The sequence below is a fragment of the Gasterosteus aculeatus genome, chromosome 2 (assembly GCF_964276395.1).
Source record: "Gasterosteus aculeatus chromosome 2, fGasAcu3.hap1.1, whole genome shotgun sequence".
NCBI lineage: Eukaryota > Metazoa > Chordata > Actinopteri > Perciformes > Gasterosteidae > Gasterosteus > Gasterosteus aculeatus.
The window spans coordinates 16251029-16266027 of NC_135689.1; the positions used below are offsets into that span (position 1 = coordinate 16251029).

Here is a 14999-nt window from a genome sequence, read left to right on the forward strand (position 1 = left end):
AGTCCTCATCATTTTGGGGCACCATTCAAACACCAAATGGTTAATATTTTAAAAAAAACCTCCACCAATCACGTTCTCTGCACACAACTTTACAGATGTGAAAGAGGAATATAGGGGAGTGTCCTTTACCTTAGTCCCTAGTTAAACCACTGGATCCCTTTCCACCATTCAACGGGATGTATCTTGCATTGGATCCTTCCTGCCAAAATCTTTCAAACTAGAAACCGCCAAACGTGACCCCGATGACATCATGTGTAGAAAAGAAGAAAGAAGAAATAATAGAAAAGAAAAGAAATGAATAACTGAATTGCTATTTTATGTGACATTCATTACCCATGTTGGTATTTTTGTGTTTTGGTGACTTCATTTTAAGACAGCAGTATTTCAATCCCTTAAATCGTACTGCTGTGCTTCATTTCCTGTGCTCAGTTTTTCACCTTCTAATGCAATTTTAATACCTCACTCTCTTCTAGCCCTCCACTTTAACGCATCCTCCCTCTCTCCCTTTTCCTCCCCCTCTTTATGTATCTCACGGGCTCTTCTCCTCCAGCTCTGTTTTGACCGCAGCGATGCAGCCCACTGAAAAGCAGCAGGGCTTTTGGAGAAATCCAATTATGTCTCCTATAGCGCTGATGCAGTTTGAGGCTGTTCAACAACAGCACCTCTGAATATCGGCCAACAGTATTTGAAGTCTTGTGCCTGTGATGACGTACCTCCGGTCAAATTAAGCTAAATGTGGGGTGAAGCTTCTCTTCTAGCGCTGGCAATTCTCAACCATTTAAATAAAAATGTGCAAAAAACGGCTTGTATGGATGAGGGAATACCCGTTCACATCAAAGAGCAGATTGCCCCCAAACACGCTATATCCTGCATAATGAGGGTGCTGCAGATCCTCTCATTGTCCGCCCCACACCGACTATTACATTATTTACGAAGTGGGAATGTGTGCCGTGCTGTAATGCTGTCAGCTGCTGCCTGCATGCTACGTCTATTACGGTAGTTATCGGTGGAGCCTGACGGATGCAGAGATAGAGAAGAGGGAGAGGACACGGGAGGCAGCCTGGTTTTCACCACATCAGAGGTGCAGTATCAGCCATGCTTTTCCCTTTTCTCTTAAGCACGCGTGTCATCTGAGGATGCTTTCCGTGATAATTGCAGGTTTCTTCCACAGTACCTTTTGCCATCCGTCTCATCATGTTGAGGAAGGGCTCAGAGCTGCTGAAGGGAGACCGAGAGGTCCTCCTGGATCTGGACTACGTGGCTGAAGCACAAAGCACGGGCGGCTATGGGAGCCTGCAGAACGGCAGCTACATCCCGGCTAGATGTGTACGCAGTATTTTACTTTTGTCCGATAATGTTTTGTGTCTCTTGTAGTAATCTTATAGATATATATGTTCTTTAAATGACTGCATATTTATAAAGCGGCCATAACCCCTGCTTTACTCATACGGTCACTCCTCACTGACTTCTCTCCGATTTTGCAGTAAATCTGAAATTTCTAGTGGTACAATGTGGTACGAGGCACCGCACATTACTGGGACCATCAAAAATCTCTTGTTTTAGCAATGTGACTTGGCCTAATGACTGCAAAGTGGAGGCTTTTATGATACAGAGTAACGCCACAGGATCTCATTGGCTAAACCTCTTTCAGAGCTAATTAACTGTCATACAAGAAGAAATGACGTGCACATGTTAAGAGAACATAATCTGTTTTCGCCAGCAGTTCTGACTTGTTTCTGATTAGTCGATTCTGACAATAACTTGTGTTTTGCATGCTTCTAGTTTGCAGCTGTTGACGAAGTGGGCGATGATGATGATCCCATGTACAGTCGCTGTAACGCAAGAAGCAACCAGCCAGTTCCACAGCTAGGGAATTACTTCAGAGATGGCCGAACCAAAATCGGTAAGCAGCGTCCGCAGCTCGCCTCGTGTTGCTGGTCAGCAGCTCACTGATGGATGACGGAGTCAGTCCTTCACTTAACCTGCTGGACCTTTTTTCTGTGGATCCGGGTCTAGACTTTGTGCTGGTGTGGGAGATTCGCTCACGGAGAAAAAAGCGAGGGAAGACAAAGAGCCGGGGGAACGCTGAGGGGGCGGAAGCGGCGCCAGCGGAGGAGAACAACAGGTCTGAACGCAGGAAGGCACAGCTGGCACAGTGGAGGGAGAAGTTCGTCCAGAATCTGGAGAGTGCTGGATTGCTCATGGAAAAGGTACCGCCAATCAGATTGTAGATCACGAACTTATTAGAACGTCTTCGTAAGGCTAAAGTTCTTTTAAGGGCCTCATGTGGCCTCTCTTCCCTTCAGGAGGAAACAGCCAATGAAAAGAAAACGATTCACTTTCTGAAACTTAGCGCTCCTTGGGAGGTGTTGCTGTATTACGCGGAGGAACTCTGTCTGAGGGCTCCGTTGCAGGTCAGTGTGGCTGTTTATGGATTTTGTGATGTTTTATGAATGATACTCCGAGCCCATCAGGTGTGAGTCCAGCCTGAAATACCTCATCAACCGTGAGCTGGAACGACATTTAGATGCCCGCCCTTTGGCTTGATGATACACTGAACTATAATATGGTGAAACAAGCTCTTTCAATATGTGCATTATAAATTACTATACTAGAAATGTGTTGTTCTCAGACAATATACCCGTTCTTTAGTAACAGCCATGAGGCTTGGATTACGGATTTCGGGACGAAACGTGGTATAAACATTAGGCCTTTATGAAATATAGTCCTTCATCTTTTATACTGCTTTAGATCGTTAGAGGGTCGGGGGGGCAGAGGTCAAACTTACTGCCCCAAACGGTTGATTTCAACATTCCTAACAAGCTCTAAGATTGCTCTCAGCAAAATATTGACTTTATTAAGAGAAGAAGCATAAATGTTCTTCATTCTCTATGTGTTTAACTTGCAGGCCCAGGCCAACCTGGACCTGAACACATCTGCTCTGGTTCTGAAGAGACTGTGCATACCTAACGCGATGATGGAGTCGGTGCCAAACAGGCCGCTGGACTACTACACATGTGCCTTTCGCAAGTCAAAGATGAACAGGTGTGTTCTAAGTAACAAAAATAAATGGTAGGATCCGTTAAGATTAAGTTTGTCAATATATAAAAGTGTATATGTGTCTCTCTTTTATAGGTTCCTAGGCTGCAACGACCAACAGTCCTTCTTCACCAACGCACAGAGGCACCGTGTTGTGAGTAACAGGGCGTCCTCTGCAGCGCGTGTGCTCTGTGGCTCTCGTCAAATGAGCGTTCGCTGTGCCATTTCAGGTGTACGAGATTCTTGCCAGGACGGTGTACGGCAGAAGGAAGAGGGCTGAGGTTGGTGTGGACAGACTGGTAAACGAAGGCGTGTACACGGCAGCTTTCCCGCTGCACGAGGTCCGATATCATTTATTTCTTCTTTAATCGAATGAAAAGCTCGTGCTCTGTTCTTTCTCTAACCAAGTTATTCTTTTCTTTCTCCCAGGGTCCCTTTCAGCTTCCAAAGCACGAGATCCGTCCTGACGAGCTGAACCAGAGGCAGATTCTTTACCACTATTGGGCCCGCTGGTGGAAATGGTACAAGTACCAACCTCTGGACCACATCAGGGAGTACTTTGGAGAGAAGATTGCACTCTACTTTGCCTGGCTGGGTAAATATTGGTTTGTATTTAGACCCATTAGCTTCAGTGCTTTGAAATGAATAGTTTGCAAAAGCTTTTCTGCAGCTTTCATTTGCATCTCATGGTGCTTATCAGCAGATAGCGTTTTTTAACTTGTCATTTTGAAAGGCTTCTATGAGGTATACGTACTTTCTTAACTCGGGATACGTGTTTGTGCATCCAACATACTATGAAATGAATAGTCCTCAACAATGTAACACACTGTACAACACATCGGTCTAGGCTACTCCTGCATGGTAGATGTATCTAGGAGGGATCCATCTAGTGCACATTTTACATCTTGGTATGAGGAGTGAAGTATGTTATACTAAAGTATATTCAAACACGTTCATCTTTTGCATGGCTTGACCGAGCGCTTCGTCAAGGATATTCAAGGCACCAAACAGCAACGTAATCGCACATGCCGGCATCAGCTGACGGAGCTTCGTGTCCCTGCAGGTTTCTACACAGCGTGGCTGCTGCCGGCGGCTGTGGTTGGAACCCTGGTGTTTGTGTCTGGAGTCCTGTCCATGGGTTCCAACGCGCCAGCGTGAGTCCACACACCTGCATCTGTAACTGCAGAACACAAGATGAATGAAAATGAGCAATAGGCAGTTTATTTAGAATGTCACGCTAAATCTTAAATTGGAGTTCCACCAATTTTACAATATTATTTGTTTTGATATGTATGCTATTGTATTAGTATTGGTAGTATGAGTAGTACTGTATTAGTATTATACTACCAGTATATACAGTAGTGGAAATAACACAATAAATAACATATTCACATATTTTTTTATCATGTCACAGATAGACATTTCATTCGTTTCAGAAAAGTAAATGTAAATTGGCCTAAAAAATCTGCCAAAAATGAGTAATCTTAAAGTCTATTTACATGGAAATATTTAATGGAAGATAACAGCAGGGGGCAGTGACTTCTAGCAGTCTTGTTCCTGCAGTGCGGTTTCCACGTTTGGTAACATTGCTGTAGTCCAGCTTCCCACTTCACACACAGACAAGAGATTCTTAAATGACGACTTAAATTGTGCAGAAATCTCTACTTACAGTCTTATGCGTTATCTAAAGCTGGCACAGATTTCAGTACAAACATACCACTCAAAGCATCAAAGCAAACCACCTAATTATTCAGTATGTTTTTGTTCCCAAATTCTTATTCATTATTCATCGACCCAGTGGACTCCACTCTACCTAAACAGCATCATGGAACACACCCTCAAGTGTGTTTGTACCCTAAGATTCCTTCAGCAGTGGATTGTGTTAACCATTCTCGTTCTATGGCACCCTGTTGGTTTCAGTAAAAGAAATAAAGAAAAAGAGTCAATAAGAAATCAATATCTCAGGAAAGAACACGACCCAAGGTCTCAGATTGATGAGGTTTATTGGTTCTTTGGTAGAGCCCCTGATTAATGTAGAATAGTCGGAGAGCAGTCCGTGGAAAGTAGCTGCAGTCACCTCATGCTGCATGATAATCACCATGTTAATAAGGAAGATCGACGCTTCTCAGTCCAGGCTTCACTTTTCAAGTTAATGTCTAGTAGGAATATGGAAAGCAGTCGTTGTTTGAATGTTGTAACTGATCTGTGTCTATGTGTCAACAGTAAAGACATCTGTAACAGCGAAGCTAGTTATCTGATGTGTCCTCTCTGTAATACATGCAAGGCCTGGAACATGTCTGACACATGCACCATGGCCAAGGTAACAAACATCTGCCACCTAACCTGTTTATACTCATTTTTCATTAAAATGCATAAATACTTTAATTGGATGTACTGTCTGCATTGCAGTTGGGCTACTTGTTTGACCACCCAGGCACAGTCCTCTTCAGCGTGTTCATGTCCTTCTGGGCCGTGACCTTCCTGGAGTACTGGAAGAGGAAGATGGCCACCCTGTCCCATCACTGGGACTGCATGGACTTCCATGAAGAAGAGGTCTCACAATCCTTCCTCTCTTACTTGCGTCCAGTATGAAATACGACACACGTCCACGGAACGTTTTACACAGAATTTATAATACATACATGTATTTGATCATTTTCTTCTGTTATGTCAATGGAGTTAGCGGCGTCACCTCTGGAGAATCTATTCAAGTCTGACCCATTGGCTCGCGGTGTTCCCTCAGGAGCGTCCTCGCCCAGAGTTTGCAGCCACGGCCCCGACTATGGAGCCAAACCCAGTGACTGGGGTGAAAGAGCCCTACTTTCCTGAGAAGACCAGGTTGTCCCGGATGTTCACTGGCTCCATGATCATTATTATGATGGTGAGACACAGTAGACAAAGCGTTTAGGCAGATGTTGTGCTTTTCCTTGTGAAATATATTGGCTTGTCGATAACACCAATCTCTAATCTGATGAACGCATTGTAGTTTGTTCCATTACTGCGGTTGATTACTCCGCTGGATTCGAGGAACACAATCTCTTATTGAGTCAATTATACAGTGAAGAACAGCAGCTCCTCTTGCGATCCTAAAGAGGGAGAGACTTCACATGTGTTTACTATTCCTGCAGTGTCTGTTAATGAATCCAGGTAATTTGCCCACAGGGCTCGATGTGATCTGATACGACATAAGCTAGTGTTTGACAATTCACCGGCACCTGGAAAAATCTGCCAAACATGCAGAGCGATGCAGTTTATAATGGCTGCGCCCCATTTGGTTGGTGATTGTATCATTTATAGCAGCAATCTCAGGAAGGAACTTTGATACACACTGATACACATGTACTGTTGTTTAAAAGTTCAGAATATCGCTTTTTTTTTACTTCCGCAAAATCCCCCAACTGTTGTATGTTCTCCACCCCTGCATCTCCCCACTCAGCTGTGTGTGGTGATGATTTTCCTGGTGACGGTGGTCATGTGCCGAGGTATCATCAGCCTGATGTTGTTCCGCACTGGGAGCCCCGTCCTGCGTACAGAGGTACACCACAGTTCCATCGGTGTGCATTTCATTTGTTCCGTTATGAATAGTGTTGCACTGAAAAGCAGTGCACACGTCTGTGTGTCTGTATATGAGATGTGCATACTTGACACTGGCACATGTGTGTGATCTCCTCTCCAGGCAGGGACCATAGCCAACGTCTCCAGCAGTGTTGTGAATCTGGGCCTCATTCTGTTGATGGGCCGAGTCTACACCGCATTAGCCGAGCAGCTCACTAAATGGGGTAAGAATCAATACTGCTCTCCAACAAGCAGAATGCTCTATATTTATATCAGCCTCTCACTGGAGCTCCACTAACTAAAGGGTGAGACTCGTCAAAGAGTCGATGATGGTTTGGATTTTATCCCAGCAGTTTAATATTAATAATAATGAATCATTTGTGTCGTACCTTTTATACAAGAAATGAAGTTCACAAATCCTTACAGGAAAGGGAAATACTTACAGAATGAACATTAAAACAGGCTTAGAATGCCATGATGTAAAATATGATCGAAAGTAAAACAAAATGAAATGAATTCTAACACATAGAGTGCATAATGATCAGATGAGGAATAAAACACACTGAATAATAAAAGGGATGTTAAGCTATTAATAAGATGAGACACATTTGTGCAGCATTCACACACATAAACACTGCAGCAACATTAGTCGTGGAGATTTGAATTCTCATTTTTTATATTTATTTTTAAGTGTTTTGTACAACAGATTAAGCAGTTACAAAGTATACATCCACACCAACAATATGGCGTCCACAGTTTTTCAAAATTAGGTAACTTTGTACAATTTAGGATTTAATTTTCTTTTCTTTAATGAAAGAAATTAATACATGATAATTTAATTTTCTATGCAAAAAACACAGCCAACAAATCTACCACCGGTTTTTATTAAAGCGAAATAATAATAATCATTTTAGCCACCTCAGTGACCCTTTTCTCTGGAGGTTGTGTATGCTGGGCACGCGCCAAAGTGGTCACTGTAAAATGTGATATCTCACAAGATACTGTAGCTGTTGAGTTTACAGCTAAACACAACAAGAGTATAAAACGCGTGACGCATGAATAATCAACATTCCAGCGCCGTTGTTACAGCTGTACTATAAACACATTCCTTGTGTTTTGCTACTTAAATACAACGAGATTATAGCCGCTCCACAATGGCCACGCTAGATTATGGTCACCTTTGCAGTGTAAAGGATTCATTCCATGAGACTCAGTGGAAGAAGCTGAAGAGTCAATCAGAATGGGTCCAAGTCAAGAACTGAGCTCGGCTGACATGTCGATTTCACTGCATTGGACATTTTTGAGGATAATTCTAGTTTATTTCTTAGTTCTCGTGGTGTTGTTGTTGTTCTCGTGGTGTTGTCCCTTGTTTCTATAAGTTAAATGGCAGCACAGTTTTTACACTTAAGCAAGGACATTAAGTTCGTTTTTGTCTCGTGTCCATGTCCTCTCTGTTGCAGAGATGCACAGAACACAAACCCAGTACGACAATGCCTTCATCTTCAAGGTGTTCATCTTCCAGTTTGTCAACTTCTACTCGTCCCCCTTCTATGTGGCTTTCTTCAAAGGAAGGTTAGACAAGTCCGTCTCAACAGACACACACAGGGTGTTGACTAATGAAGAACAGATTTGGACTTTCCTTCCTCTCTTTGTGCGCAGGTTTGTGGGTTACCCCAGCAACTATGGCACCTTGTTTGGGATGAGAAATGAAGATGTGAGTCTATCATTTTCTAGTGAATTTGAAATGGAAGTATTTTCTTTGATGTGAGAACATTTTTCTATCTCTCTGTGTGTCTTCACTCTTTTTTGCAGTGTGGTCCTGGCGGTTGCCTCATTGAACTGGCTGAGCAGCTCTTCATTATTATGGTGGGGAAGCAAGTCATCAACAACATTCAGGAGTTTGTTATCCCGTAAGTTTCCCATCCGTAAAAAATACCTTAATAGAATATATTTTCAGGAATACAATGTGTTGTATTGAAATGAGCGCAACAAGGTATTCTAGTGTAAAAAGGCTGTATATCAAAAGCTGATATGTTACTTTTTTTGTCATTTTTTTTGAGGCGTTGCATCTCTTGCGTGCAGCTCTTTTTATTTAATGCAGTAAAGCTCATTGATATAACTCTGCAGCACAGACACACTTTGGTAAAACAAAGAGTAACCTGCAGTCAGTAAAGGCGATCAGTCAGCGAGGCTTGTTCTGCATGTCGGGTTAGTTGTTGTTTTTTTTATGTTGTAGCTGCGTCCCAATTCAAAATATAGTTTTGACCTATTGATGCCCCGAAGGCAAAGCTAAACCGAATGCCCTCCGAGTGGCAGCATCTGCTCTTGGTATCAGAGCAGCTGTTCCTAGTCATACTTTTTTGCTCTTATCTCGGACAGTTCCGCCACTGGGGAACGTTCTGTGTCAAACCGTAAAACGTCACCATAAAAGATTGTTTTTTATTTAGTGGGATCGAGCTAAAAGGGCCGTGTGGTTCAGGTGTTTTTCACGTGTACGGATTGTTCTGAGGCTGATTTGTGCTGGCAGAAATGCCAAATTCTCAAAGCTGAAATTTAGCGGTTATCCATGTAAAGTATTTTTCCATTATTGTCTGTAACCAGGAGTTACAAAATGAAAAAGGCTACAGATAAAGACTTAAAATAGGCATTTTTAAACTTAAATAATATTCTTTAAAGATTTGCGTGACTATAAAAGGCATTTATTAACGTTATTGTCCTCCTCCAACAGTAAAGTGAAGGCCTGGCACCAGAAGAGGACTCTGGCCAAGGTGCTGGGGGAGAACGCGTCCCGTGAGCCTCGGCGCTGGGAGGAAGACTACAAGTTGGTGGAGTGTGAAGGCCTTTTTGAAGAGTACCTGGAAATGGGTGAGTATCAGCTGCTGTATCCTAAATCCATGATGTCTCTGCTCTTCTAATATTTATAAAACGAATCACAATTTTTTCTTTTACCTTTTTTACTTTTTACCTACGTAAAAAAAATAATAATGTAAGTGTGAATTGCCTCCTCATCTCTCTGCAGTGCTCCAGTTTGGGTTCATCACCATCTTCGTGGCAGCGTTCCCGCTCGCTCCGCTCTTCGCCCTCCTCAACAACTGGGTGGAAATCCGTCTGGACGCGCACAAGTTTGCATGCGAGTACCGCCGGCCGGTGGCTGAGCGCGCCCAGAACATCGGCGTCTGGTTCAACATACTGGAGGCCCTGTCCCACCTGTCCGTCATCGCCAACGTGAGCGACATCGAAAATGGCCTCCACGCACCACCGGGCGCTGATCTCAAACGTGATGTTTTGTAATGTTTTGTTCTGCCGTCCGCAGGCTTTTCTCATAGCCTTCACATCCGACTTTTTACCTCGGCTGCTCTACCAGTACAAGTTTGACGATGGTCTTAATGGATATGTCAACTTCACGTTAGCTTACGCCCCACGGAACTACACTGAGAACCCCATGTGCAGGTAAACTAAATGCTGATAGTCTGAATGCACGTAGACCGAGAGTTTGACTTTCACATTTTGTTGTTTCACGTCTTTTTTGCAAAATTCCGAAGGAGTTTGAAAGCGGCAGTTTGATTTTAATCTAGTTAAAAGTGCAACACTTCAACCATTACACATTATTTTCTGCATTAACTGTTCATTTTGTATTTTTCTTAGATATAAAGCCTTCAGAGACAACAATGGAGACTATTCTCTGTTCTACTGGGAGCTTCTTGGCGTCAGACTGGGTTTTATCATTGCTTTTGAGGTAAAGCAGGAGCTGCTTTGTCTCCATTTGATCATCTATTTCCTTCTACATGGTTCAGTGATTTGAATGCCCACAGATTCACATCCCCATCCCCTATTCAGTTGCATGCATTTCAGCCCCGTCCGTCTCTATTTGTCCTCCAAGCTGTGACCATCTGCGATTTGTTTTTCTGACCCTCTTTGTTCTTTTTAGGAATTGCATTCCTGGTTTGGAAATTTGCAACAGAACACTTCATCTTTTTACATCTTTAAAACGTCCTCTCCTCCTGTTAATTTGATGTTGTTGTCATTAAGAAAATTGTAGTATTTTACTAATATTACATGTGATCACTGAATAAATATGTCCGATTAAAGTGGGGCAAGAAATTAAAAATCAAGTAGAGAACCAGGAGTAGCATTTTTTGCTGTTATGCAATTCTTTGAATTCTGGCAATTGGTGAGAGGTAAAGTCTGCAAAAAATAAAATAGAATGATGAGAGATCATTAGAAACGTCATGTGACTTAATTTCAGCATAAAAGAGTTAATTTTGAGGATCATTCGTTAGAGTTTTCAACTCAATCTTGTGTCTGTTCAGCGGTTTGAGTTCTTAATCCAAGCAAAGGCTGCATCTCAAAAAAGGGAGGTGGTGCTCAGCAAAACAGGCTGTATGGACACAGTGGGGCTGAAAGCTCCAGGGAAAACTTTTTGAAAAAGTTGTCCAAGCAAATATTTTGGACAAAATATTAATCACACCAAAGCAGGATGTTGCTTTCATATATATATATATTTATTTATTTATTACCTTGTTTGAATTGCCTTTTTCTTCTATCTGACAAGGAGCATAACTGTCTTGCTGTCTGCACGTCTTCCCTCCCCCGGCAGCATGTGGTGTTCTTCGTGCTGCGAGCCATCGACTGGATCGTGCCCGATGTCCCAGAGTCACTCGAGCTGAAGATCAAGAGGGAGCGCTACTTAGCCAAGCAGGCGCTTGCCGAAAACCACGAGGCTCTGCTGGGGAGTCGAGGCCGAGGGGCCCCCCCTGCTGCCCCCGCTGCCACCGCGCGCACATCCAGCCCCGGTCAGTAGAGCGAGGGACACACACAATGCGGTGATGCTCATGTTGCTTTTAAAAAGCTGTAACCTTAGTTTCGTCTTTGGAAATTTAGCACGAGAGCTAGTTTAGACTAAATCAGGTGTCCTCACCTGTTTTAATGAGGGGGGAGTACGAGATCTATTCGGTATGATATGACATGTAAATCAAATCATTATCAGTATGTAGTGTATAGTATGTCAGTCGTAGTGTGTGTATGTCAGTCGTCTCGTCTGCTTGAAGGTGATACCAGCCTTGAACAGAAGGGTGAGTCTTAAGGACCGATTATGAATAAATTAAATAATAAATTGTATATCATATTTTACAAATATTACAGGGTACATTCCATATTTCACAAACACAAATATTTATTCTTCTGGTGATATTATTCTGAATCAAACTCACTTAAGTACATATTTCATTCATTCATTTGGCCCAGTTTATATCTAGCTACCATTTTTTTATAAGCTAAAGTTTTCAGATATCTGCATCTCAAGCTGCTGCTGATTTGCTGCCACACAAATACAGAGAAGTGAACAAGAATGTAGTTTTTGCTGTTTCTTTTCAGAAACAATGTCCTTATAATATAAAGATTTTTTTTTATGAAAGTAAATTAGATATCCACAAAGGTCTGTTTTACCTCCATGATACCTCACCTAAATATCACAATTCATGTTTACATTTAGATGTTGATATTCTTCGTTAGTTGGTAACACAATACAGTACACCACCAGAGTTCACATCCAGCATTAAACCGGTCACTGTTATTTCACATAAATAAATTCCAGTTTTCAAAAGGCTTTTAAAAGCTCACCCAGCAGCGAACGCACCTCCACGCTGCGCTTGTAAAGCACCTTCGGCTCGACTTGCTGTTATAAACCTGCTGCACGTCACACAACGTGATCGTTAGAGGTAATCTGTGTGGGATAAGAGCCGAATGTGTCCGTGTCTGAATATGATTTCATCCATGGAGGCAGTGGGCTGTTGGCATATATTATAATGTTCTCTGTTAATGCTGCTCTTTTGCAGCGTTACATTCATGCAGGAAGTAAAAAGAGATTAGTACAACAGTGCAAACACATACTTTGTGGATCACATTTTGTTTGTGTAAAACACAGTCCTGCAGAGTGTATTTTCCTCCTTGTCTGTATATGTGTGTGTGTGTGTGTGTGTCCCTGAGCTCTGACCCATGTTGTTGTCATGTGTTTCATGTAGTGAATGTTGCTGGAGGAGAGCAGGTGAGTACCACACAACCCGTAAACAAGTGACATTCCCCACAAGGATCGATCAGATGAAAAGGAACTAAAGTGTCTTGCCTTCAAGTTACAATTCTACCAAACCTGGCAACCCACACAACACGATTTCGGAGCATGTACACAGTCAGTGTAAACGTGCTTCACAATACTGATGGAGATTAAACGCGTTACTTGGTTGGCTCTGGCTGCTGTGCTTTCCCTCGTTGGCGTAGCGGTATGCCAATCTAACCACAGCTTCCTTCTTGACGTGAGAGTAACATCCTGCTTACATTTACATTCACAGAAGGATTCTACTGAACAGCTTTTCATCGCATATGGTTTCATTGACAGTTTTAAAGCATAATAAACGATAGCAGCTGCCAGCTGCAACATTAGTAGCAGGTTCCAACAAAACGTGTCAGATATATTCCTTCTTCATTCCTCTTACAGTAGTCAGTCTGAAAAAACTAATTCTCTGCTTTTCCTCTGCGCTCCCTCCCCATTCCTTCTGTGTCCAAACCCGACCGCACGTCCTCCCCTGAAGCCAGCGACGCGTCCTCTGGAAGCATGAGTTAGGACTGGTAGCGGGTGGTTTGAGGGATTCTTCTTCACATCTGGGACAGCATTGGTGAAGCTGAGTGGAATACGGCTCCTGCACTGGGATTCTGTTTGTCATTGTGTTCATTAATGTGCACGTCCCCACGCGGACTTTCTGGTGAGCAGAAACTCCTCTTTTCATCTGGAGACCACAAGTCCTCAACTCAAGTCTTATCTTAAGGCCTTCAGAAATGCATCTCCTCGTGAATCATACTGGGTGCTGACCGCACAGCAACCGATGCTTTGCCGGATCGCACTTGAAGGAATCAAAAACAAAATCTCCCAGAAAATGTGTTTTGTACAGTTTGTTGATGCACTCAGCCTAATTTCTTTTAAATCTGCATCCATCGCTTTTATTTTAATGTATTTTTTTTATCTTGGCAGGAATGATGCCTTAATATATGTATAAATGAGTATTGAATTAGTTTGGGGAAAAACTCAAAATGCAGCACAGTAATGGGCATAACATCTACCATAGTTAAGCCACATCTATGCCAAAAACTTAAGTATTATTAACTAAATTTGCAGCATGAATTGTTAATGCTATCAGTGTTCTGTTCTTTTTGTTCTAGTTACAAAGTCATACTGAATTAATTACTGAATTACTGAGTTTTGTCATTATTTTGATGCTATATGGTTTTAATGACTTTAAAGGGTAATTCCACCCAAAAATGTTGTGTTTTCTGACCTCAAGTGGTGTAAGTTCTCATCTTGAAGCACTAATGCGTTGGTGTGAACTGTGACCTCACAGTTGGGTGTCCGAGTACACGCAGACACACCCGTCAGTGAGCTTCACTGGTTGTGGTCAGAGGGGAGACCCTCTCTACCGCTCCGTCTCAAACACACGCACACACATGAATGAAGCCTCTGGGTCCCGTTTGGCTAAATTGTACATCTTTGGCCTACATTTGGAGTTAACCATTGTGTTGAAATGATTGACCAACCGGTCATTTTTCAGTTCATTTCCAAAAGGCGTTGATTGTGAGCTGATTATCTGATGTCCTCAATGGGATGGAGAGCATATTTAGACATCTACACTTGTTTGCAATGTATATACACATTGGATGCTGAGCATGCCCATCCTCTGTACCTCAACTCTGTGCAGAGTTTCGTACGGATGATTTCTGCGAGTTGCTGCTGTAAGATACGAAATATAGTATCAACATAGAACATATTTTCATGTGTGGGATGTTTGCCATTTAAACACTTTTGGACCAAAATAAACGTAGTTTGTTGAATGCGTATTTCTCCTCAGCGTGGGATTTTGAAATGCTGTTGCTGTAATGTCAGCGTGCTATTGGGAGGAACTGTTTGTTCTCACGCCATTCTACCGTCACTGCTTACTCTCTCCAAACAGAGGCGCATTGCAGACCGGTAAAGAGTACGCTGATTTATTAGGAGTCAGAGACAGACAGATGTTTGTTGATGATTTCTCTCTTCCTCTCCCTCCTCCCCTTTCAAGCTTAAACCAATGGCTGTGGCTTTAGGCAACTCTTGACTTTTATTTGATCTTCTCCACTTTCCTGCCCCCGTCCTTCTCCGCCGGCCTTTCACCACCAGTTCCCGCGCTCTCCTCCCTCTATCTCTTGTCGTGCTTATTATTTTATTACTTTTGGTGTAAGTACGCTCTCTCCCTCCCTCCCTTTCCGCCTCTCTTTGCCACATTCATATTCCGGTTGTTATGATTGCTGTGCGTTCCTCTGCCGTAGCCTGCAGGAAGAGTGAGTTAGTACTTGTCAGTAAGCACAGGTATGCACCGTGGACACCG

General features: G+C 42.7%; 1 protein-coding gene across 5 annotated transcripts; it reads left to right on the forward strand.

The window, feature by feature from the left end:
- The first annotated feature begins 104 nt into the window (after positions 1–104).
- ano11 (anoctamin 11) lies at positions 105–14472 on the forward strand. 5 transcript variants are annotated; one of them, XM_040193309.2, is made up of 25 exons: positions 860–1081; positions 1159–1326; positions 1783–1903; positions 2017–2210; positions 2307–2414; positions 2909–3045; positions 3136–3193; positions 3270–3380; positions 3469–3634; positions 4103–4193; positions 5263–5359; positions 5449–5592; positions 5783–5920; positions 6476–6574; positions 6716–6818; positions 8055–8166; positions 8254–8308; positions 8407–8504; positions 9323–9459; positions 9614–9819; positions 9908–10044; positions 10240–10330; positions 11192–11387; positions 12615–12637; positions 13179–14472. In XM_040193309.2, the coding sequence occupies exons 2-25, from the start codon at positions 1195–1197 to the stop codon at positions 13203–13205; spliced, it is 2781 nt and encodes a 926-aa protein (XP_040049243.2). In that variant the 5' UTR covers positions 860–1081; positions 1159–1194; the 3' UTR covers positions 13206–14472. The 5 variants fall into 5 exon arrangements, with proteins under 5 accessions (XP_077941043.1, XP_077941051.1, XP_040049243.2 ...); XM_078084917.1 differs by having other exon boundaries at positions 105–1081; positions 1172–1326; positions 12615–14472; XM_078084925.1 differs by lacking the exon at positions 12615–12637 and having other exon boundaries at positions 105–1081; positions 1172–1326.
- Positions 14473–14999: the final 527 nt, after the last annotated feature.

Coding starts and splice junctions, on each gene's coding strand:
- ano11 (XM_078084917.1), top strand. CDS start 1,195: ATGTTGAGGAAGGGCTCAGAGCTGCTGAAGGGAGACCGAGAGGTCCTC. Junction 5,921..6,475: donor CCATGATCATTATTATGATG/GTGAGACACAGT, acceptor CTCCCCACTCAG/CTGTGTGTGGTGATGATTTT. Junction 11,388..12,614: donor CGCGCGCACATCCAGCCCCG/GTCAGTAGAGCG, acceptor TGTTTCATGTAG/TGAATGTTGCTGGAGGAGAG.